Below are 24,590 nucleotides of genomic sequence, written 5' to 3' on the forward strand. Positions count from 1 at the left end.
GATGAAGCCAACAGAGGAAATCAGACCTAAAGATAAAAACCAAGTCTTGAAAACACCATATGCGGCCCTGGATCCAGCTATGCCTAAAGCCCACTCACTGGAATATTCCATTTGTATGAGCCATAAAGTCTTTTTGTTTGTTCAAGCTTATTTGAACTGGTGTTTTTGTCACTTGCAATGAAGAAAGTCCTAATAAATGCACACTCTAAAAGGGGAAAGAAAATGAAAAACTGGACCCAAGCCCTGTGAAGTGACAGGGTCTCGCTGTCCATCTTCATCTTCATCTGCACGATGAAAAGGTTGGGTCAGAAAGCAGAGGCCAATCTGTTTACTGTCACATGCCAACCCCAACTGATGAGTAGCACTGGCTGCAACACTGGTGAGAAGATTTCTGGAGCCCCCCAGGGAGCCCGGAGGCAGAATGCTGTGACTGATTAGTGATGTCTGCTATGGCTACAGGCAAGGAGAGTAAGTGATAAGATTGCAGCAGGTTTGCCATTCCTCATACCCTGAGCCCCTTCTGTGACGTGCTCTGCAATGTCATCCTCTCCTTCAGCTTGCAAAAAGGCCAGGGGACCAAAGGCTTGAGGCTTTGAGTAGTTAAATTTAGCAAATGGCAACACCCCCTCCTCTAAACCATGCCCAGCTCCCTCACTCCCCTGCCCTTCGTTGAGCCCAGTCCCAGCTGTATCCCAGGCCCAAGATCAGGCAGATATGGAAATGCTGCTTTTGACAGCTAAGAGCCCAAGCATTCAGTTTCCTTGTAGGGGCCCTACAGGGGGCTCTGATTATTGTGCCAAGAAGAAACAGACAAGCAGTTGTGCACACACAGATGTGATGGGTGGAGAACGTGTGGCTGAGGGTTTGGGCTGTGAAGGAGGAGAAATGGACAGGTGCCAGCTGGGGACAGCTGGGGAAGAGGGTTGAGCCCCCAGGGAGGGTTTAAGGACTGTCAGAGGTGATGGCTGCTGTCCACAGTACCTAGGGAGTGACACATACTCCACAGAGACCATCTGCTCCAAACCACTCACTTCACACCCCAAAAGACTAAGACTCAGAGAAGGGAAGGAGCTGACCATGCAGACATCTCCAGCACAGAGGGGAGCATGAGATCCAGGTCTCACTTTTGCAATGGTTTCTCCAACTTCTCATCCGCCTGTCCACACAGCCTGGGATGTCCAGAACACATGACCTCCCTGCTCAAAACCTACAACTCTTAGAATAATATCCCTCTAGGATCTGCCCCCATGGAATCCCTGCACTGCCTCCATCACTCAATTCTGCTCCAGCCACACCAATTCTGCCTGCCTTCCTCCCAGGTACATGCCTGTTCCCCTTTCAGAGCCTCTGCCCTTGGTAGCCTCTTTCTCTGGAATGTTCCTTCCCAAGATCATCCCATTTCACCACGTTCCAGAGAACTGCCCTGACCAGGGTTGCCAGATAAAATACAAGATATTGAGTTGAGTTCAAAGTTCAGATGAACAACAAATCATTTCTTAATATAAGTACATCCAAAATAGTGCACTATTTTTTAACAGTAGTATGTTAAAAAAATTATCTGTCATTTACCAAATTTATTCCGATGTCCCGGATATTCTTGTTTGTTCAATCTAGAAACCCTGCCCCTGACTTCCCAATTTCAAACAACCTCGAGCAGAGTCATTCTTTGCCACCTCTTTATTTCATATTCTTCACAACCCGTGACACCATCTGAAATGGCCTTCTCCATTTCTCCAGCCTATGAGCCTCACAGCAGGAGGAATAAATCCATCTTATTTAGGGCAGCAGCCTCAGAGCCAAGTACAGTGCCTGGCACCCAGTAGGTATCTCATATGTAATCAGGAAACTTATCATATAAGATGGTGAAAAATGTAAGCCCTGAAGCCAGACAGCGATGTTTCCAAATCCGAGCTCCAATTCTCACTGGCTGTGTAAGCTTGCATTATGACTTACCCTCTCTGGGTTTCAGCTCCCCTATTTTCAAAGTGAGAACAATAGTAGTACACACAGTTGAAGGCTGTTGTGAAGTCTTAATGAATGAAGATATGTAAAGCACTTAGAACAGTGGCCAGCATAAAGGGAATGTGTGTGCTAGTTTTGTGATCAACTCAGGAGTCTGAGGTTGGGTTTTAGGGTGCCCACACCCTCCTTCCTCCAGCCATCCCCTCACTATTCCAAGCAACTTGGCAATCCTGCAGGAAGACAGAGGCTATTATGAAAAGTATCTGCCTCTCTGACCAGCAGCTTAGGTAGGAACCTAAGACGCCCTCGAGGGTCCAGGGGTGGCCAAGCTGGGACTCATACCCAGGTCTGTCTGACTCAAGTCCATCCTCTTGGCACTGGCTACCCACATTGCTCCCTCTGCTGCAGAAGGCCCCTGCCAGACTAGGAGGTCATGGGAACCCCAGGACACAGTCATTCAGCAAGGAGCCCTGAAGAAAAGGGAGCCACGCTCTCTGTGGCTTGAGGGGAGGCAGAGCCAGCTAAATCCACCACTAATCTGCTGGAACTGAACTGATTCCCATTGCTCCTGGGAGCAGAGGCTGCACCTGCCCTGCCTGCCACCTGCCTCTCCATCCCCCAGATAGGCCTGCCGAGGATGCCGGGGAGGAAGCCCACTTCCCCAGAGTCGCAGGCTCCAACAGGGGCCGGGTCACCATACTTACAAATCTTAAGAAAACATTCCCAAGTTCATGCTGAGACTGAGGCTCAGGGTGTAAACAATACTCCAAGGCAGCCAAGAAATCCTTATGAACTTCCAAGATGTCTTCGATGTTCGAGAACAGGATCTATAAGGAAAAGTGAAGCCCGAAGATTGTGTTAATCAAGGCACAGAGGGGGAGCAAAATCAAGCATTAAAAAAAAAAGAAAAGACATAACCCACGGTGTGAATGAGGATATAATGCAACAGGCACTCTGATACACTGGAGCCACTTTACCACTAATAAAAATAATGCTAAAACAAACTATGGCCAACATTGATCACACAGGATTAACGCTTAATCCTGTGCTAAGAACTTAACATGCATTTATGGCACCTAATGCTCATTGCAACCCCACGAGATAGAGACTACTGTCATTCCCCATTTATAGAAGAGCAGGGACCCAAAGTAAATTAACATTCTCAAGGCCACACAGCCCAGTAAGCAGCAGAACTGAGTTCACACTCAGCATGCAGAGAATGTAATATAAGACATTTGTCACAGTTTTCATAGTGGCCAACCAGCACATCCAATCATAAGACTGATTTTTAAAATGATGAGGGTAGTTCCATGTACCTATTAAAATGCTGTGGCAAAAGAAAATATGATAGGGAAGGATGTCCAAGATATGCCATGTGAACTTACACAAACAATATATAAGTGCTTTTTCCCCCATATGAGTCTACAAAGTTTGAGATGCCACATCAGGGTACAATTTGATCCATTAATTCTATATTTTAGAATTGAGCCTGTCCATCAGTGGTCTACAACAAGGGACAACCGTGTAACCCAGGGGATGTTTCCCAATGTCTAGGGACATCAGTGGCCATCACAAATTGCGGGTAAAGATGCTACCAGCATCTCATAGGCAGAGGCTAGGGATGCTTTCGACACCCTACAATACACAAGACAGCGCCCCACCCACAGCAAAGAATCATCCAGCCCAAGATGTTAATAATGCCAAGGTGAAGAGCCTGGTGGATAGCCAAGGACATACTATAGCCTTATTTACATATTATAGCTTTATTTGCAAAAGCAAAACACTGGGGAAAAGGCACACGTCCAAAAGGGGGACTCATCAAATACTTAAATGAACTGGACTGGTTATAATTAAATATATTGTACATGCTGAAATACTATGCAGTCTATGAAAAGAATCTGCAAATCCTGGGATGATCCTTAATATATATTACTAAGTGGGGGTGGGGTGGAGAATCATGGTGCGAAGCAAAATTCTAGCATGGGCCCATTTGTGTTTAAAAAAAAAAAAGGAGGGGGGATAGGATGCCTGGGTAGCTCAGTCGGTTGAACGTCTGCCTTCAGCTCAGGTCATGATCTCAGGTCCTGGGATTGAGCCCCCCATCAGGTTCCCTGCTTACCAGAGGGGTCTGCTTCTCCCTCTCCCTCAGTCCCTCCCTCCCTCCACTCGTGCTCTTGTTCTCTCTCTCAAAAAAAAATGAATAAATAAAAATTAAAATTAAAAGAAAGGCAATCCTCTGTAGGCTGGCAGAAGGAGAGACTAACTGAATGAAGCATCGAGCTGGCAACTAAAGGGACCTTGGGAAAGAGAACTAGGAGCTCTTTATTTACTTAAATTCCTTCTGAACTGCATAAAATTCTTTTACCCTTTTTTTAATAAGAGGTATATTTTTTGAAATTTAATTTCAGAGAAGATACCCCATGGTTCAATGAACAGAACACAGTACAATGAATCCAGTGAAGGGCTCTTCCCCCACCCATCCCAGGGAAAGGGGGGGAGGGGCAGGGGGGTTGCTCACAGCAGGGGTAACCAGTGTCACTAAAGGTTTCTGTTTCCCTCTAGGGTTCCTTCCTCCTTCCTTCAGCAAATACTGACTGAGCACCTGCTGTTTGCCAGGCACGATTAGAGGCCCTGGGGGGATACAGTGGGGCATAGACACGTGCATGCGTCCGTGACATTCTAATACAAGGGGACAGACAACAAGCAAAGAACTAAGCTAGAATATTCTAGAGGGTCAGAAGCACTAAAGACAAAAGGAAAACGTGGAGGGAGTCCCAGGGTGGGGCAGAGGGCCAAGGACAGCCACTCTGAGAAGGTAACATGTGAGCCAAAGACCTCAAGGAATGAAGACCAACCTGGGGGACCTTTGGAATGCACCAGAAAGTCTGCAGAGGGAGATGGCCTGAGGGTAGGCAGGTCAGGTAAGTATGAGGGCTGGAGGCCTTTCCTCAATGGCTGCATTGTGAGAGGGTGAGGGAGTCTCTTCCCCACCTCACCCTGGGGGACACTCATCCGGGAAGGTGGTTGGAAGAATCACCTGCACCATCTCATTATTCTTCTTGTCTGGTTCACATGGTTGAATCAGTTTATGTTAAAGACCCACAGGATAGATCCTATTGCCATACTTCTTCAAGGGATGACTCCAAAACTTCAAAATAAATATCTGTCTCCTGAGTGTATACCCAAGAGAGCCTGTGTCCACCAAAAGGCATACATAACCATGGTCATAAAAGCCCAGAACTGAAAATAACTCAAATATCCACCAACAGGAGAACGCATGGTCAATTAAGGGACACTGTACTAGGGATGATGAGCCAGCAATTACAGAGACTGGATCAGAGCCGCACATAACAGCCCAGGCAAATCTCACACACATCACAGTGAGCAAAAGGCACCAGACATGAAAGAGCTCACTTTTATCTAAGGCTCACAAACAGGCAAAACTAATCAATGGTTTACCTTTGGGGAGGGGGCATTTACAAGGAAGGGGACACAGAGGAGCCCGTGGGGGCAGGAGATGCTCTGTCTTCATTGAGTTTGCATTTATAGGCCTGTTCATATGTGAAACAGCATCACGTTCGATACTTAGAATGCACCCTTTACTGTGAGTTAGAGCTCATGACAGAAGTAATTTCTAAAAAAACTAATAAATTACAATTTAAAGTTCTAGTGATTTTTAAATTGCAATTAAAAAAAAACAAAAAATAAATAAATTGCAATAAATAAATGAATTGTGATAAACACACATAATAAATAAATAAGCCCTCGGTAAATATTTGCTGAACGAATGAATGCATGCATAAAATGCTTAAATCCCAGCACTATCAGGGACCAGCCAGGCAGTGACCATGAGCGGGTCTCTTAATATCTAAAGCCTCAGCTTTCTCATCCAAATAACTGGACTCAGAATTATCCACTGTGGGCAGCCCAGGTGGCTCAGTGGTTTAGCGCCGCCTTAGGCCCAGGGCATGATCCTGGAGACCAGGGATCGAGTCCCATGTTGGGCTCCCTGCATGGAGCCTGCTTCTCCCTCTGCCTGTGTCTCTGCCTCTCTCTCTCTCTCTCTCTCTCTCTCTCTGTCTCTCATGAATAAATAAATAAAATCTTTAAAAAAAAAATTATCCACTGCAAGGTTACTGCCCAGACTGGCCGAGAATGGGGGGAGGGGGAGGAACATCCTGTTTGACCAAGTCCTTTGTGTGCTATACATGTCGGGCACCTCTGACACCCACCCACCCTGTCTCCCTCCTCCCCCGGACCAGGACCCCGGAGCCCCAAGAACTAAAGGCAGCTTCCCAGAGAGTGAGGTCACGCTAGAAAGCCAAGCCTGGGGACTGCAGGGGCCTCCTCCATGCACACAGAGGGCCTATTGACGTCCTCCCGAAACTCCCCAGAGCCACAGCCAAGACGAAGGCCGGACCCAATTACTCAACTGCTCTGCCTTGACACTCAATGCCCAGAGCAGGGGCACAGGCCAGGGCTGCCAAGAGGGCAGCTGGAGGTGCCAGGCTCCCAGGGGCACTTGGGAAGGGATTTTCTGCTGGCTCCACGCCAGGAGGCCTGGCACAGAGAAGGCTGGAAGACAGGATGGCCATGGTGAGCGAGGAGACAAAGTCTTGAGGCTGCGTCCTCTGATGTCTGCCAAGCGCAGCTCACTCTGGGGCCCCAGACCCCCCAGGGGCTGCAGGGAGCAAGCTGTGGGAGGGCAAAGCCAGCGGCCAGCAGGGTGGATGCACCTCCCACTCTGCCCTCTGAGCATCACCGCCTCCCCTCCCCTCCCCCCACCCCCGGGAGCAAGATACAGAGCAACAGGTCAGTCTGCAAAGGGCCGGCCCAGCAGTCCACACCTTGACGTTCTCCTCTGTGAGGCCTTTCTCCACGGAGTCCGCCACATTCTGCCGGATGCGATGCAGGAATGCCTAGAGGAACAGAAGCAGGGAGAGGTGAGTATCCAGGCCTCCGATCCACCCCGCCCCAAGGCCTGAAAGGAGGGCCACAAGTTCAAATGCCACCTGGGCGGATCCGGGAAGCATCACAGCACAGGGACATGGGCAGGGAACAAGGAGAAGCCTACCCAGCTTCTGCATGGAACAAAACAGGAATATATCCCTCACCCCCATGCAGTCAACCAATGTTTACTGAGCACCTCCGACCCCAGGCCCTGTGCAGGGAGCACGGTGAAGCCCTGCCCTCAGGGAGACACACTCCCATCTGCTTCCTCACCCATGGCACTCACTCTGACGAGAATGCATTTCCCTTGTTTTCCTTTTTTCAAAAATTTAAAAAAAATTTTTTAACTTCTAAATAATAACACATCCATATGGTTCAAAAGTCAAAATTATAAAAAGTCAAAAATACGACAAGTGTTTCTCCTACACGTGGGGCCCTAGGGCATCTAGTCCCTCCGCACCCCCCTGGCGAACCACAGCTTTGTCTCGGGTACCCTTCCAAAGAATCTTCATGCAAAAATAACAAATGGGAATATACAGACATGTACACACACATGCGCGTGCGCGTATTTTCATTTTTTCCCTTTTTTACACACCAGAAAAATAGCAGCATACCCAGGACATGCTGTATCTGCTTTTCCCACTTAATCCTGCTTACAGATCCTTCCTCTCCTTAACGGGGAACCTCCTCGTTCTTTTTTACAGCTGCCCGGGATCCTGCTGTACGGATGGACTGCAGTTGTCCTGCCACTTTTTTCAGGGGCTCAGAACAGAGAAATCATTTCTGTCCTCTGTGATGTGACACATGACGATGGGGGGGGGGGCGCGCGGGGGGGTTGGGGACCGTGGAGAGCTGGCAAGTGCATCCTATTGAAGGGGATGGCCGCTTCTCCTTCCCAAGTGTGGTCAGGTGGGAAGGTGGGTGGGCCCAGTATCACCAGGTATTCTGGGCCTCTTTTCAACAGAAGCCAGAATTTAATTTGTTTTGTTTTGTTTTTTAAGCAAAGTCTCCCAGTTTTTACATATTGGCAAAATACTGGTAGTTTTTGTGAAGAACTGGATTTTAGGGGGTCGAGAGTGAAAGTGGGGGTACCAGAATGGAGGGGTGCAGCCAGGCTGATGAGAAATGACAAATGACAGTGGCCTGGCCCTCATGCGGGTAGCACAGAGCTGGCAGGAGAGGAATTACTGACAAGAACCGTGGACTTGGGGTACCTGGGTGGCTCAGCTGCTGAGCATCTGCCTTCAGCCCAGGACATGATCCTGGAGTCCCAGGATTGAGTTCCACATCGGGCTCCCTGCATGGAGCTTGCTTCTCCCTCTGTCTGTGTCTCTGCCTCTGTGTGTGTGTGTGTCTCTCATGGATAAATAAATAAAATATTTAAAAAAAAAAAAAAAAGAACCATGGACTTGAATGTGAGGATGGGTGGATGGAGGATGGGAGGCGCGCCTGGGAGAGACTGAGGCCAGTCCCACACAGCCAACCTTGCCTGGTCTGCCTGGCTGCAGGCTAGATAGAGCATGTCTCATGTGACTGTGCTTGTCTGGGGAGATCTCTGACAGAAGGACAGCCCAGGATGGAGGAAAGCAGGGGGAGGCAGGCAAAGGGGAGGCTGGCCTTCCAGAGACGGCTGTTAGATCCTTCTCCATCACCCAAGGGATGTCGGTGGCTGTCCGGGGGCACTGGCCACCCGCAGACTCAGGTTTCCCAGTAGGCGGTGCACGGGTGCTTCACGCAGCGGTCACGGAGCCAGGCAGCCGTGCCTCTGGCTGCACGCACCGCACAGCAGTCTCCGCCAGGTCCCCTCGGCCCTTGTTTATGTCCCCAGCCTGAATTCCTTCCCTGAAGACTCCACATCTCCATCTGGATGTCCAGGAGCCTCACAATCTAGTTCCTGATCCTCCCTCCCAACCCACAGCACCACTGGCTCCAGCCAAAACCCCCCAGCCGTCCCTCACCCTCGACCCCTCTTTTTCTCTGGTGCCCACCTCCATCCATCAGCTTCACCTTCAATAGGTATTAAAAATCCAACTTCTTCCCTCCACCTCCACGGCCACCCCTCCCCAGTCCAAGGCACCATCTTCTCTCGCCTCCACTAATGCAATCACCTCCTCCCTGTTCCCCCTCATTGCCCCCAAAGTCCTTTCTCCACACACAGCCAGAGGAATCCTGTTAAATATGTAAATCAGATCTTGTCAATTCACAGCTTAAAATTCTCCATGGCTTCCCCTGGCTTCCTGCTACACTTAAAAAAAAAAAAAAAAAAAAAAAAACAACCACCTAAAATCCTTCCACAGCCCATAAGGCCCTTAATCTCTCACCTCACCATCCAGCGTCCCATCACCCCACACCTCAATAATCTTCAGCCCCACATCATTCTATCTCTTCCACCTGCCAGGAGACATTCTTGCCTCAGGACCTTTGCAGATGCTGTTTTTACTAGCAGGATAGTCTCCCCAGCTCTGCCATGTGCCAGCTCCTCATCCATCAGGCCTTAGTTCAAAGGTCACCTTCTCCAAGAAGCCCTCCTTGTCTTCATACACTTCCCACCTTCCCATCTTGCATTAAAAGTCCATCTGACAGATGAAAAGTGAGGTTAGGCGATCTACACCAGGTGCTAAGGGAAAGGCCAAGATAAGAAGGGAGCATGGCTGAGATGAAACCTTTACCCCAATCCAATGCTGAAGGCCAAGTTTGGAAATGGACACTGTGTGTTTAAGCCAGAGATCCTCTTCCTTCCTGCTGTGTAACTTCAGGAAAAGGCATTAGCCTCTCTGAGCCTCAGTTTACTATTCCCAGATACGGGGATCATAGCAATACCATCCCACCTTTCAGAATGCAACAGGATAAAGTGAATGGAAACCCCATGAGGACAGGGAGCTTGCCTCTCTTGTTCCGAGCTGTATCCCCAGATTCTATAGTAGTGCCTGGCACACAGCAAGCCCTCAGAAATCAAAGGAAGGGATGGGATGTGCCTGACACACAGCAGGAGCCTGCTGGAAGCCTGCTGACCCTTCCTTTTAAAGGACAACGGGTGGAGGGACACGAGTCCTAGAAGATGCTTCAGCAAGGCAGTGCTGCTGCTGGGAAGGCCGGCCTCCAGCCTCCTCAGACTGGAGGGAGACAAAGGCCTGCCGGCCCAGCACCGCTGGGGACAGCAGGAAGCTGGGAGTGCTGGCCTCGATTGAGGCTTCCTGTCCTGGTTTCTTCCAGCAAGCAAAGCCACTGCTATTGTGCTGGGACAATGAGAGGCTCGGGCCACCCACAGAGGAGCCGCAAACAGGCCTGCGTGATGGGCACCATGGACAGCTCGTGACCCGGAAAGAATGGACAGGCAGGGGCTCTGGGCCCAGCCCTGGTGCTGCCCAAGGCACGACTGGCTTTTCCAGGCGGTGCCAATGGCCTCGGTGCAGGCGGGGTGGTTTAGAGGGACCCTCAGGGGCGACTCCTCGTCCAAGTCTTGACAGCTCTGGAACGCTCAGCCAAAAGCAGCTCTGTCTTGGGAACCTCCCTTAGAGCCGAGGCCATTCTCAGGATTCCCAGGGCTGCCTGAGACCCCGGTTTGGCCCGGCAATCTTCGTCCCTGTGGAGTCCTTGCCACACTGCTGCCTGGGCCACTGCCCCCACATCTGTCTGAGTCCCCCTCTGCTGATGATGATGATGACAATGATGATGGGATATGTGAAGGATTCGGAAAAGGATAGAGAAAAACCCAATCAACATCCACAAACCTAGCTTTGGCAAATCTTAGCATTTAAATCATTTTCTAAAAGAAATTCATCAAATCTGGTGGAGGTGCAGATGGGGAAGGGGCACGAGGGAGCCCTGGGAGGTGCTGGAAATGTTCTACTTATTAGTCTGAGCGGGTTACTTGGGCCCATGCATATGCAAAGCCTCATCAGTGTGTACTTTATCCATGCGCTGCGTGAATATCAAGCCTCAGTGCATAACGGGAAGAAATGAATCACGGCAGAAGGAGGTAAGCCACTTGTGCACCTGCCCTCCCGCAACGCACCCCCCCATCCTGGATATGGTGCGCCTCCTTCCCACGCATGCCCCCTGCCCACTTTCCACACACATGTGAATGGACAAGCAATAAAGAACACAGTTCTGCGTGCTTACAGCGTTTCTATAACTGACGTTTCAGCAACTTGCTTTTCTCACTCAACATCACATCTTCTACATTCGTCCACATTGTTGTGTGCACCTGACAGCACCTGCCATCCAGACCCTACCCATGTGTCTCAGTCCCTACCCCCAGAGTGCACACCATGCACCCCTTCCAGCTTTGTTGTTCACTTTGTTGCTGAGTTTTTTTTTTTTTTTTTAAGATTTTATTTGTTTATTCATGACACAGAGAAAGAGACAGAGAAAAAGAGAGGCAGAGACACAGAGGGAAAAGCAGGCTCCATGCAGGGAGCCTGACGTGGGACTCGATGCCAGGTCTCCAGGATCACACCCTGGGCTGAAGGCGGCACTAAACAGCTGAGCCACCCGGGCTGCCCTGTTGCTGAGTATTTAAAAGTACAGCACCCACTACTAGGAGGCAGAAGTTGAGGTTGTTTCAAATGTCCTTATGATAAACAGTGCTACAGTGAGTAGGTCCATGGGCCCAGGTTCTCCATATCCTCAAAATGTCAATCTCTTGAGGTGCAAGTCCCTCTGGATGTACAGCCAGGCGTGGAATGGGTGGCCAGAGTTTAGAGACATGTTCAACTTGACTAGTGAACACCGAACGGCTCTCTGACAGGATCATACCCAGCCACACTCCAACCAGCAGTGGATGAGAGTCTCCACAACTCCAATACCAGGATAAGATCCACACACTCTCATTCTTTCAGGTAACAAATATGTGCTGAGAATTGTACAGTCCCATCCTAAGTTCATTTCCTACCCCACAATCAGCTTCTGGGGTAGGTATTTTGGTCTCAGTCTTCGGATAAGAAAAACTGAGGCCCAGAGGATGAGTCACCTAACAGAAGTCATCTAACCAGAAGTCAAAAGAGCAAACCCAGGACTGTCTGACTCCCACTTCCTGCTCAGAGGGGACCAGACAAGCTGCTCATTGGCCCCCAAGTGTCTCCAGGGCTCCCAGATGCGGCATGATTGATGGGTGATGTCTGCCATAGCTGTGGAGATGGCAGGGGTAGTGGGGCTGTGTGTTTGCCATCTCCAGAGAGCTCCTACTGGGTGGAGGAAACCAGGGAGCATGGGAGATGCTAATCTGAGGTCAAGCAAAAAGTTGGTGACAAAACACAGATCAGAACCAAGTCTCCTGATGTCAGGCTCACACCTGTCCCACTTTGCCTTAGGGCAGTGGTTCCCAACTCCAAAGTGATTCTATCCTCCAGAAGAGAGGACAGTGACTGCAGATACCCGGGGTTGTCACGACTACTGGGTAGAGATCACGGATGCTGCTAAACATCCTATGATGCCCGGGATGGGCCCCACCAAGATGCAGGTGGCCCCAATGTCAGTAGTGCCAAGAGCCTCTTACTAAAACCTAGAGAGACAAAGAGACGAGGTGCTATAGGACGAGGGCTCCTCCCACCCATCACTCAGCTGCAGTGAGCCGGTCTCCTTTTGTCCCGTGAACGCACCGGGCCTGTCCCCCACCAGGCCCCCGTGGTGGCTGCTCTGTGCTGAGGGAGCTTTCTTCCCAGGCACTCAACCAGCAGGGGAGACCCCTCCTCAGAGAGGTCTCCTCTTAGACCCAGAGAAAGCAGAGTCTCGCCACATTCTCCACAGCCCTCGGAAGCCTGTCACCCTTCCCAGAATTGATCAAGATGAAGTCACGTATGTACCGCACCGTCTGGTAGCATGTCCCCCACATGGTGTGAACAGTCTCGGGGCAGAAGGCGGTTTCATTCACCTCTGAGGAAAGGGGCCCTCAAGATGCTCCAGAAGTAACAGGTACAGCTAACAGTAACCATAATAGTAATCGTGATAAAACATTGACTCTTGTTTATTATTACCATCCCTTTCATCTTTGAGCCCTATTATGTGTCAGGTACTGTGCTGTTTTAATCCTCAGGCAATCGCAAGAGGTAGGTAGAGGTAGGTACTATTATTACTGTACCCATTTTACAGAGGGGGGAACTGAGGCCTGGTGCAGGAGAGAGCTTTCCCAAAGCCACACAGCTAGCAAGGGGCAGACCTGGGCCTCTAACCCAAGCAGTCTGGTCTGGGATAAGTGCCCAGGCTACCCCCAACACACATCATCAATGAGTAACTATAGACAACAAGCCACATAAGCATAAAGCAGGGAGCAGCTGCCCCTCGGGGTGCCTCTGGGGAGCTGCCATCTGTCTGGAACCTGCAGTCACCGCCTGGGGAGGATAAATCTTTCCCTGGAGATAAAAAGGATAGAAAGATGTCTCCAAGTCACTCTCTGAGACTGATGCCAGCAACCTGATCACAGAGGGGAGGGGGCTCGGCCGCCCCCAAGGACATCCCTGCCGTGGCCAGGGTGACCTCACCAGACATATGGTGAAACTGGAGAGGGCCGGGGGACCGGCCAGACATGAGGCTGCCCCACCCCAGACGACAGCAAGGACGGAGGAAAGGGGGACCCATCCCCCCACCTGGACTGGGTGGCCAGGGGCCAGGGAAGCAGAGTGTCACAGAAGAGCAGGGCTCTTGAATCCCAGCAGTACTAATAAAACAGGAATAACAGCAACAGAGTGGGGGTTGCATGGCCTGCTCCACGCAGCCCCACAGGCCAGAGTCTGGGGACACCCCTCAAATGCCCACTGACTCCTTCGAATGCCCAAATCCTATGCTCTATCCATTCAAGTTCTGGGCATTTATGCCATGGCAAAAATAAATAAATCTCACATATGACATTGAGATTTAAGTTTAGTATCTGATTTATAATTCTATCACTTAGTGTTTAGTTATTAAATAAACTGTTCATCACCACAAAGGACGATCATGCTAGAAATGGTGTTCAGAAGTCCATTTAATAGTATGGACAAAGGCTATTGATGTATCTAATGGTGGGGGGGGGGAAACAAGTACCAGAATACATAAAATATGATCTCATTTTCAGTTAAATGAATCATCTCTACATAAGCACAGAAAAAAGACGTGTGAAAGGATAAAACCCAAACTGTGTGAGAATATGGCTGAGGTTACTAGTTGTCCCCTACTATCTGGTCTCCCCTTTCCCTTTAGAAACAGAATCCAAGATTTTAGAATAAAGACATTTCCCAGCTTCCCTTCAGCTAGGTATGGCCATGTGGCTAAGTTTGGGCTAGTGGGCCATAAGCGGAGGCATCACATACAATATCTTGGAAGTATCCTTGGGGATAGGAAGAACAGGCGGGATTCTTTTCTGCTATTCCTCCTTCCTACTGATTGGATAAACCAACGTCATGTCTGGAGGCCAAGCAGCCACCTTGTACCATGAAGTGGAAACCACACTGAAGAAGATGGAGCAGCAACAGAGGAGCTTATGTCCCTCAGGACAGAGAAAGCAATGTATCTGCCCCAGACTGTCTATAATCCAGTGAGAATGAAACTTCCATCTCATTGAAGGCACTCTTATTTGAGTTTTAACTCTAGGAACCTAATCCTGAGAGTGGAATTATCAGTGATTTTAATTTTCTTCTTTCTTCATTTCTGTTTTTTTCCACATTTACAAAATGAGCATGCAGCTTTCAAATCAAAAGTCATTCTCTGGGATGCCTGGATGGCTCAGGGGTAGAGCATCTGCCTTCGGCCCAGGGCGTGATCCTGGAGACCCAGGATCAAGTCCCACATCAGGCTCCCTGGATGGAGCCTGCTTCGCTCTCTGCCTGTGTCTCTGTCTCTTTCTCTCTCTGTCTCTCATGAATAAATAAATAAAATTTTAAAAAATAAGTCATTCTCTAACACAAACGCATCTTTTTTATTTCTTTTTTCTTTCTTTTTTTTTTTTTTTTAATTGGGACAGGAGAGGTTGCTAAACAAACCAGGCCCTCTTGCCCACCCAAATTATCACTTCTTTAGCACCCAGGAGTCTAGTCTGCATTCTCCTCCTGATGGGTGTGTGTCCCGGTGTGGACAGGGCAGTGCCTGCCAGCAGAGAGCAGGAGCCAGGCAAATATGAGATGAGAAGGCTTTCCTTCTGCCTCCGAGCTGCCCACCTCTCCTCCTCTGTGTTGACTCTAGAAGCCACAAGGCCCCCCAGGAAGATGCCCATCTTGGCCAGCCCCCTACAAGCCGGCCTGGCACTACCACAGCCTGAGGGAGAGAGACCTTCCCCCAAGAGGAACCCCCTGCCACCACCCAGGCTGAGAGTAAAACCTCCTGCACTCCATTCACACCCCTTTTTGCGGGGCCCGTGCCAGGAGCAGAAAGCCACTGCCCAGAACAACTTTCCCAAAATACCCAAATTTCAGATTTGAGACGTCATGGTCAGGGAAGGTTACATACTCAGTCACAGATATACCAGACAGGATTGAGAGAAAATAACATTCCTTTTCCAACTTCACACTCATTCCTTTATGTCATGTCTCATATAGCAAGTTATGAATTCCACATTATGTACATAAAATTCATGCCATTATATAGAACAGCACGAATACTGTTGCCTCATACTGTATCTTAACAGATGAATATCTTCATCTAAGCACTAAAAATAAGATACAGTTGAGGCCTCCATACTGTTCCATGAACACACCAAGCACCATTCCACCTCAGGGTTTTTGCACCTACTGTTCTCTTTGTCTGCAAGACTCTCTCCAGATACCGTAGAGGGCTCCTTCCTCACTCAATTCATTCCCATCTACAATCAAATGTCACTTCTTTCTTTTTTTTTTAACTTATTTATTTATGGGGGGAGGGGCAGAGGGAGAGTGAGAGAGAGAATTTCAAGCGGACTTTGTGCTGAGCCCAGAGCCTGATGCAGGGCTTGATCCCACAGCCCTGAGATCATGACCTGAACCGAAACTAAGAGTCAGATGCTTAACCAGCTGAGCCACCCAGATGTCCCTCAAATGCCACATCTGAGAGGCCTTTTCCCACCACTCCATTTACAGCAGACGCCCATCCTTCTCCTCCATTCTCTATCTTATCTATCTTTTCCTGCCCTACAGCACTTACTTCCACCTCCCTCCACATATCTATTTCCTTGCTTGTCGTTCATTTACGGCCTGCTTCATCTACACCAGGAAAGGAGTGGCTTTTTCACACAGCATCCACCCCAGGCCTAGATCATTGCCTGGCGTGGAGGAGTAGAAGTGGGTTAGCAGGTGCCCGATGACCAGCCTGTTTAATCTTACGAGGTGTGCTGTGAGTATCCCCATTTTAGGAAAGAGGAAAAACAGGGCATAAATCAGCATGTGGGGGTCAGCCAGCCAGGCTCTGTGCTTGGGTAACACGACCTCACCTTGCAAGGTGGGTCCACCTCTGTGTCTCCCTCCACCCCCATGCCGAGAGCCTGCAGGATCCAGTTTGGCACCAGGCCCACAGGAGGCACCCAATAAGTGCTCAATAAATGAGCACCATGGAAGGGGCAGGCACTTTTAATTCCATATTAAACAAGAGTAGGCCCCTTCCCGCTGGCCTCTAGGCACTGATTCTCAGACTGTCAAAAACACTGGAGACCTTAATATATCTGACTATTGGCTCCAAATACCAAAAAGAAAACTATGTTGTCAAAAGAGTAAATCTTGATTCAAATGCCGGCAAAGCATAACCTACATCAACCACACCAAGCACCAACCAGCTCTACTCATAGCTGTGCATACAGATAGCACAGCGAGTGTGGACTGTGGGCATATTTGAGCAGGTTGGGCCCCTAGAAGCAGACCCCAAGACAAGGATTTGGGTACAAGCAGTCAATCTGGGAGGTGCTCCAGCAAACACAGGCAGGGGAGGACAAAAGTGGGCCCAGGGATGGTGGTCAGCCAGGATAGGGCAGGAGATCAAGCAACTGGCCAGGATGGGCGATGGGTCTCCATCCCTCTGAGGCTCCCTGAGAGCCAGTGCAGAACACACATCTCTGGGTGATCCTGGGGCAGGGAGGCAGCAATGGAGCTGGGGCACTCATACACCAATCCTGCTTGGAGGGCAGGGGTAGAGGGTGTTAATTCCCTGGCACTATCAGGGGGCCCTATAAGTGCCAAAGTGGCTCTGCAGGCCAGACAAAGCCACCAGGCCCAGGACTACAGGGGCTGGTAATGGCAAGTCTGGCTGGGCTGCCACAACGGAGCCTCCAAAAGAAAGAGGGTGAAAGGAAACACCTGGAATGGCCCTGTCTTTGAAGAACCTTCGAAGAACGAAGGCATGCAGGCTGGTTAACAGAGGCCTTCCAGGCTGACATTTCTCAGAACACACAAGGTCAGCCTCCCTGGTTGCTAAAACATGGAAATAGTTCGGTGATCGGCAAAATCTTGAAAGGGGCTGCAGTCCAAGGAGGGGGCTGAGGAACCGCGCGGGCTGACCCCAGTGAGACCTGGAAGTGGTTTAGTAACAGGGGCTGCATCACGGCAGGGAACCTACACACACTCCCTGGTGAAGCCACAGTAGCGTCCACATTCTCCTCTGCCCCTCACCCGCCACCTCTTTGGAAAGCCCTCCCTGCTCTTTGAAACTCTCCTTTCTCAAATGCTGGAAGGGCCCCGCATCTCTGAAGGAAGCAGTATATAAAAGTGGCTGAGGCTCAGAGGTTAGGACCAACTGCCTGCATCAGATCCTGCCTTCACCACCTACTGCTGTGGGACCTACACCAGTGACTCCACCTCCCTGTGCCTCACCTGTAACATGAGTGGGAATAACAAAACCACCGACGTCACAGGCTCCGGTGAGCCAAAAATGAAGTACAATATAAGAGCAGACAACATGCTTGGGTAAGCTGGCTCAAATCTCAGCTCTGCCACTTTTGGGCTGTGCAACCTTGAGCAAATTATTCTCTCTGCCTCAGTTCCCTCCTCCATGAAATGGGGATCAAAGGAGCACAGAGGATTGCAATAAGGATTATAGAAGTAAACACGTATAACAAGCACTTTGAACGATGCCTGGTACACAGTATGTGCTCAATTAAGCATCAGCTAGAATATTCTCCACAGCCCCACCTTGAGTTTTTAGGGCATCTTCTGGGAACCCAGGCCCTGGAGTAAATCGATATGAACCCACTGTGTTTCCTAAGGAAAATTCTGGAGTTGCATCAACCCCATCTATAGAGCTCTTACGATACACCACAGACTTTTATATACTTGTCCTATGTCATTTTCACTTAGGGGAGTTACTTGGGTTTTTTTTTCCCAGCTTAGAACCAATTCTGTTGTTGACTGCCTGCTTCTAAGTCTCCTGGAGTGAGAAAGACGGAAGGCTTTATAAACTGTACTGTGCCGCCTCATCCTCGTCACTACCAGCACATCTCCGTCAACGGCCAACCGTGTGACCTCAGTGAGTCACCCTGCTTCTCTGACTCTGTTTCCTTGCCTGAAAAAAGAGGCAGTTGAGGTTTCAGCAAGATGATGCAGGTAGAAAACATTGTAAACTACAAAGACTTCCTGGAAGAAGCGGCCCGGGGGCTGGGTCGGGGGAGTGGGGCAGGGCTATGGAAGGAAACAAGAAACTGGTTATGATTATATTCTCGGGGGAGAAAGCCAACACCAAGTGTTCTCCATGCCAGCCAGCGCCCCCCGCGGCAGGGAACTGGGCACGGGAGGCGCACGGGACGTGACCCACCCGCAGGCGTGTTCATTCACCCTCGCAGGCACCCATTTACTCAACACTCGCTAGGCGCCTCCTCTATGCCAGACGGGCACTGTGCTAGGAGCCAATGTCAGATCAGTGACTGAACAAATCAGCTCCATGTCTGCCCACGTGGAGCAGCGGCAAGACCAATTACACATAGATTTTTAAAATGCAATGACAGTTAGGGATGAGCGCTATGAGTAAAAATAAAGCCAGGATAAGGAAACACAGAAGGCTGGGGTTGGGGAGCTATTTCACAGAAATGGTCATTTCGGTGACCATTTCGGGTGGGATGGCATTTGAGGAGATACTTGGGGACTGAGGTAAGGTAGCAGCTCTGCAGGTATCTGAAGGAAAGTCACTCTAGATAGAGGAACCTGTTGGTGCAAAGGCCCTGAGGCATATTCAGTCCTTCCAAGACCATCCTACTAAAATATCTGTCCCTACTCCTGCCTTGTTTTCTCCATAGCACCTGCTGCTGTGGATATTATGCATGTCCATTTATCAGCCTACTGTTCATCTAGCGCACTGGACCGTCAGTTCCAGGAAGGCAATGATGTTTGTCTGGGTACCACTGTATCCCCAGAGCCCAGGATTGGGCCTACTACACGGTACATCATGTGTTTAGTTGATTAATCATCAGTCATCTAGCAAGACTCGCCCTACTCCCAACCTAGTTTCGAGGCCCTGAAGAGAAGTGTCCAGTCCTCCTCACCCAGCCCCACTCCATCCCTGACCATGGAGGAAGTAGAAGTTGAAGCAAAAACCAAGTTGCTACAACCTGTTGTGAACAGGCTGATGCAATAATGGGGGGAGGGGGGCCACAGAGGGGAAGCCAACACTTTTCCCCACACAGATCCCCTCCCCCGGGGCTGGGGCCCAGCCTTCGATCTTTTCCTGAACTCATGATCTTTCCCTGAACTCATGGACAGCCTGCCATTCTTTCAACTGTGACTCATACAGTGCCTCCTGCGTGCTATCAAGCTAAAACTCGCTCTCAAACTGGTGACCCACAGCCATGGGTCGTTTGACCAGCAGTGGGCTTTGAAAAAATTCAGGCCTGGGTCTAGATATCAGATTTCCCATCAAAATCCCAGTTCCTCGCTTCTCTGAGGAAAGCCGACCGCGGGGCTCAAATGCCCACAGGACCACCGCTGGCCGCAGTGGTCTGGCAACTCCCACCTTTCCCCAGGGCCGGTGCGGTTGTTCTTCCCTAACCTGCTGCTTATGCTCACCCTCCTGCCTGGCCCTATGAGCATCTGAGTGTGGGATCGCAGCCGTAGACACGGCCTGGCAACTGAGAGCCCGTCGTCCCCACACCCTCACCCAGGGTGGGCATCACTGATGGAACGCAGACCTCATTCCTGCGAAGTCTTTCCTACACTGTCGGGACTTTGTTCTTGTCCCTGGCCTAGAACGTGGTCTGAGATCCTTCCTCTTTTAGCCCCAACATCTACTTTGGGCCCCTCAGCATTTTCTGCTGAAGAATGGGCTGATCAGCGTGGGATTGTGGCGGGGCTTCTCAACTTTAGCACCACGGATCCTTGAGCAGACGAGTCTTTGTTGCGGGGGCATCCTGTGTATGGTAGGATGCTTAGCAGCATCCCAGGCCTCTGCCTGCCAGAGCGTAACAAACCCCGCCCCCATTTGTGACAAGAAATGTCCCCCAAATATATCCCCTGGGGGACAAAATGTCTCCCTGTTGACAACCACTGCATTACATCAGAGTGAAGAAAACGTCTCTAGGGCCAGTACGCAGGTGCAATCCTGGCTCCGTCGTTTACTAGCCTTGTGACCCTGGGCGGCCTCTCCATGTCTCAGTTTCTCTCCCTGTGAAATGGGAATAAAAACACAGTAACTGACTGCTGATGGGTACAGTTTCTTTTTGGGGAGTTGCTGAAACTGTTCTTAAATTAGATGGTGATGATGGTTTCATCTGTGAATATACTAAAAACCACCATATTGTACACTTTAAGTGGGTAAATCATATGGTATGTGACCTATACCTCACTAAGCTATTACACACACACACACACACACACACACACACACACACACGGTGCCCACCTTGATGAGCTAAGTTGAAGCATGCTAGAAAACACAAAACAAGCATCAGGTCTCACTGCCAGCAGCAGCTGTGCTGATCAGGCGCCTGCATGGGTGGGTTGCTGCGTGGAAAAGCCTCAAGTGACCAGGATGGTGGTGGCTGGGAACAGGGCTCCGCTTTGGGTGGTATTTCCCGCCAGAATGTCCCAGACAAAGCAAACCAAGTCACTCTGGGCCCCAGGACGCAGGGCGGGGCGGCGGGAAGTCCTGGGGTCCCTGTGCCCGTCTACAGCAGGACAATGGGTGGAATGTGGTCTCCTCTCCACGGGACTGACACTTGACATCTGAAGACAATGACTTTCAAGAGGTTTTGTTTTTTCCTCAGAGCAGCCTTTTTTTTCCCTCCTCCCCAAACAATTGTTCCTGGGGCTGGTGAGGGAGCCCCCTCCATCCCCCCCCCCCCCCCGCTCCACTGCCCCAGCTTGTGAAGGATTGTGTTTGCAGAGTCAGGAAACAATGCACAAAAGTGAGAGAATGTAAAAATAGTGGTACTCAGGGCACGGTCAGGGGATGGGGGCTCTGCATGAAGGTTTCCTCTGGTTTATTTTTCCCAGCGCCTGCTCAGACCCCAGGGAAGGAATCTGAGCACGGGAAGAGGTGGCTGACAGCAGTGCCAGCCTGGAGGGTGCAGATGTTTGTGACTCAGATACAGGTTGGAAATCTTAAACTTAAGGTTTAAGTTACAGTCCCACTGCTACTCACATATGGCCTCATCCCAGACACCTCACCCCAATTTACAGAAAAAGGAGACCGAGGTTCTCAGTGGACGAAGCACCAGGCCCACCACATGCAGCCAGGTGGAGAGAGTTGGGATTTGCCCTCTGGGCCATCAGAGTCCAGACACTGACCTTCTGCTGCATCCGCTCTGACCTAGTATTGTGCTGCCAGCTTTTTGGGGCTACTCACTCACATCCACTCATGATGCAGCCACTGCACTGAAGCTGTCCCCATCCCCACCTGCTCCAGGAGGGCAGGCACTTTGGTCTACATGGTCCAGCACAGTCTCCAGCCTTCTGGGCACAGGAGGCGAAGGGAGGGAGACCCTGCACAGCCAGCCTCCAGATGCCATAGCACAGAGAGACTCCACCTGCCCCTAACCACTGCAGTCAACCAAATAAGACCCCCACCCCACAAAGACGTCTGCATCCTAACCCCTGAACCTGTAAATCTGTGACCTTATATGGTGAGAGGGACATCGTAGATGGGATTAAGCTAATGATCCTGAGATAGCAAGGTTACCCTGGAATATCCAGATGGGCCCAATGTAATCACAAGGGCCTTGGAAAATGAAAGAGGGAGGCGGGAGAGACAGCGTGAGAGTGATGTGGCCTGAAAAAGACGGCACCTGTTTACTGCTAGCCTTGAGGATGGAAGGGCCAGAAACTACAGAACACAGGCAGACTCTAGAAACCGGGAAGGCAAGTAAGTGGATTCTTCCCTAGAGCCTCAACGGGGAGCCCTGCCAACAAGTGCACGTTAGCCCTGTATGCCCCATTTCAGACTTCTGAGCTCCAGAAACCTAAGATAATAAACCTACATTGTTTTGAGCCACCAAGTTTGTGGCAATTTGTTACAGCAGCAAAAGGAAACTAATACAACCACCTAGCTGGAAAGAAAACTAAATCTCCAAGCATCTCCAGTAACAGGTGACACAGCCCTAATACCTCATTGTTAATTATTGCGAAAACACAATAAGTATTATTATACAGCATAGCTACCTATTTCATATTTTATTTATTAGTCTTATAATTAGTAAGCTGTGAAATGTCTTCTTTCTCCACCACTCATGGTCTCTATTAGCAAAATTCTTAAGGACAGATGGTCTGATAATGATAATAATTATAATAATTATAATAATATAAACTATCTTTACCCATTTATATTCTGTTCCTGAGTTTAGAAAGCAAGAAGCCATTTGGTAAGATCAGACGAGGGAAACCTCAGGACCCCAAGCTATCTGCACTATATGATGCTGTTGCTTCCAATGCAGTACAGACACAAGAACGAGCTTTGACGTGTATTAGGTACTTATTGTATATCAACGCCAAGGGTCTATGGGGAGGTAACTGCTGTATCCCTGTTTCACAGGCAAGGAAACGCAACCACAGTGTAGAGTCATTTCCTCAAGGTCATGCAGGGAGGAAAGGCCAGAGCCATGACTGAGCCCAGGCCTGTGGGGCTCCAGAATCAAGTCTTTGCCACAAGACTATTTTGCCTCTTGTGTTCAGAAGTTGGGCAAAGTTAGTTGGGGTAGGAGCACAGTGTAGCTTGGTGAGATGACCAGGAGTTGGCAGGCCTAGGTCATTTAAACTTCCCTGGCTGGGGGCACCTGGGTGGCTCAGTCAGTTAAGCATCTGCCTTTGGCTCAGGTCATGATCCCAGAATCCTGTAATCAAGTCCCACATTGGGCTCCCCGTTCAATGGGAGTCTACTTCTCTCTCTCGCCCTCCCCCATCTCATGCATTCTCTCTCTGTCTCTCAATAAATAAATAAAATTTAAAAAAAAAATCCCTGGCTGGAGTGACAAGACACAAGTCAGAAGGAAATCTTTACAAAATGCAAATGCAGTTCCCTCCATCAATGCCACCCCGCCCAGCAATGGCTCCTCCCTGCTCTGAGAATAACAACCAAAAAGCAGGACCCAGCCTCATTGCCACCACCAAAGTATGCTGCGACCAGCCCAGCCTTTGGCTTTTCAGGTTGTTCTGGAAAAATACCAAGCTCACTCCTGCCCCCAGGCCTTTGCACATACTGTTCTACCTCCAACACTCATCTCCTCCCCTTCACCTGGTTAACAACCATCCACCTCCCCCACCCTCCCAAGGAGATCACAGCCTACACAGCCTCCAGTTGCTCCATTTACCCTTCTTTTCTTTTTAATTAATTTGGGGGGGGGCGCGCAGAGGAAGAGGAAGAAGAAGAGAAGCAGACCCCCCACTGAGTGCAGAGCCCAACACAGGACTCGATCTCACAACCCCGAGGTCACGACCTGAGCGGAAACTAAGGGTCAGACACTTCCCTGACTATGCCCCCCAGAGCTCCTCCATACACCCTTCTTAGCACCACCAGAGCCATAACTTGACCTTGATTTTTTTTTAAGATTTTATTTATTTATTAATGAGAGACACAGAGAAAGAGAGGCAGAGACATAGGCAGAGGGAGAAGCAGGCTCCCTACGGGGAGCCCGATGTGGGACCCGATCCTGGGACTCTAGGATCATGCCCTGAGCTGAAGGCAGATGCTCAACCACTCAGCCACCCAGGTGTCCCTTAACCTTGATTTTGACATGATTCAATTAACGGCAGTCTTCCTCACCAAATGGAGAGCTCCCAAAGGTCTTGCTCAGTCACAGTTTTATTCCTGTTTCATTCACTCTGTTTTAGCCATAATTTTAGGTCCAGCACTTAGTACCACAGTGCCTGACACTGAGTACACTTCTGATGAATGAATGAATGAATGAATGAATGAATGAATGAAATGTCCTCTTCCCTGGAGCTCAGTTTCCTCCTCCGTGAAAATGTAATAACACTAGGGCCGACTTCAAGGATCGCTGTGAGCATTACAAGAAATGACTTGTGCTAACTAGGTGACTGGGGAGACTGACTCCTCTCTGGGCCTCAGTGTCCCCCTCTGCACAATGGATATAGCACAACGTCTACTGCTCAGGACCTGCTGGTTCGGGTCCAAATGCAACACTACCACCACCTCACCATGTGACGCTGGGGACACCACTCCCATGCTCCATCCTCTATCCCCTCTTCTGTGAAATAGGGGCAGCAGGGGGTCAGACCACAGGACCCCCGAAAGCCCCAGCTCTGGAATTGGGGGGTCAGGCCCACCCACTCTAACCACTCCCACCCCCCACCACCACCACCAAACCAGTA

General features: G+C 49.9%; 1 protein-coding gene across 1 annotated transcript in view; it reads right to left on the reverse strand.

Annotated features, from left to right (window-relative positions):
- The window catches only part of PREX1 (phosphatidylinositol-3,4,5-trisphosphate dependent Rac exchange factor 1), a 178,667-nt gene that overhangs the window by 93,190 nt on the left and 60,887 nt on the right, over positions 1-24,590 (reverse strand). Inside the window, exons 2-3 of the mRNA XM_025470351.3 lie at positions 6,810-6,881; positions 2,667-2,789 (exon numbers count right to left, since the gene is read on the reverse strand). Of these exons, the coding sequence (XP_025326136.1) occupies positions 2,667-2,789; positions 6,810-6,881 (195 nt within the window). The remainder of the gene's footprint in view (positions 1-2,666; positions 2,790-6,809; positions 6,882-24,590) is intronic.

This window comes from Canis lupus, chromosome 24, assembly GCF_003254725.2.
Source record: "Canis lupus dingo isolate Sandy chromosome 24, ASM325472v2, whole genome shotgun sequence".
In the NCBI taxonomy this organism is placed as follows: Eukaryota; Metazoa; Chordata; class Mammalia; order Carnivora; family Canidae; genus Canis; species Canis lupus.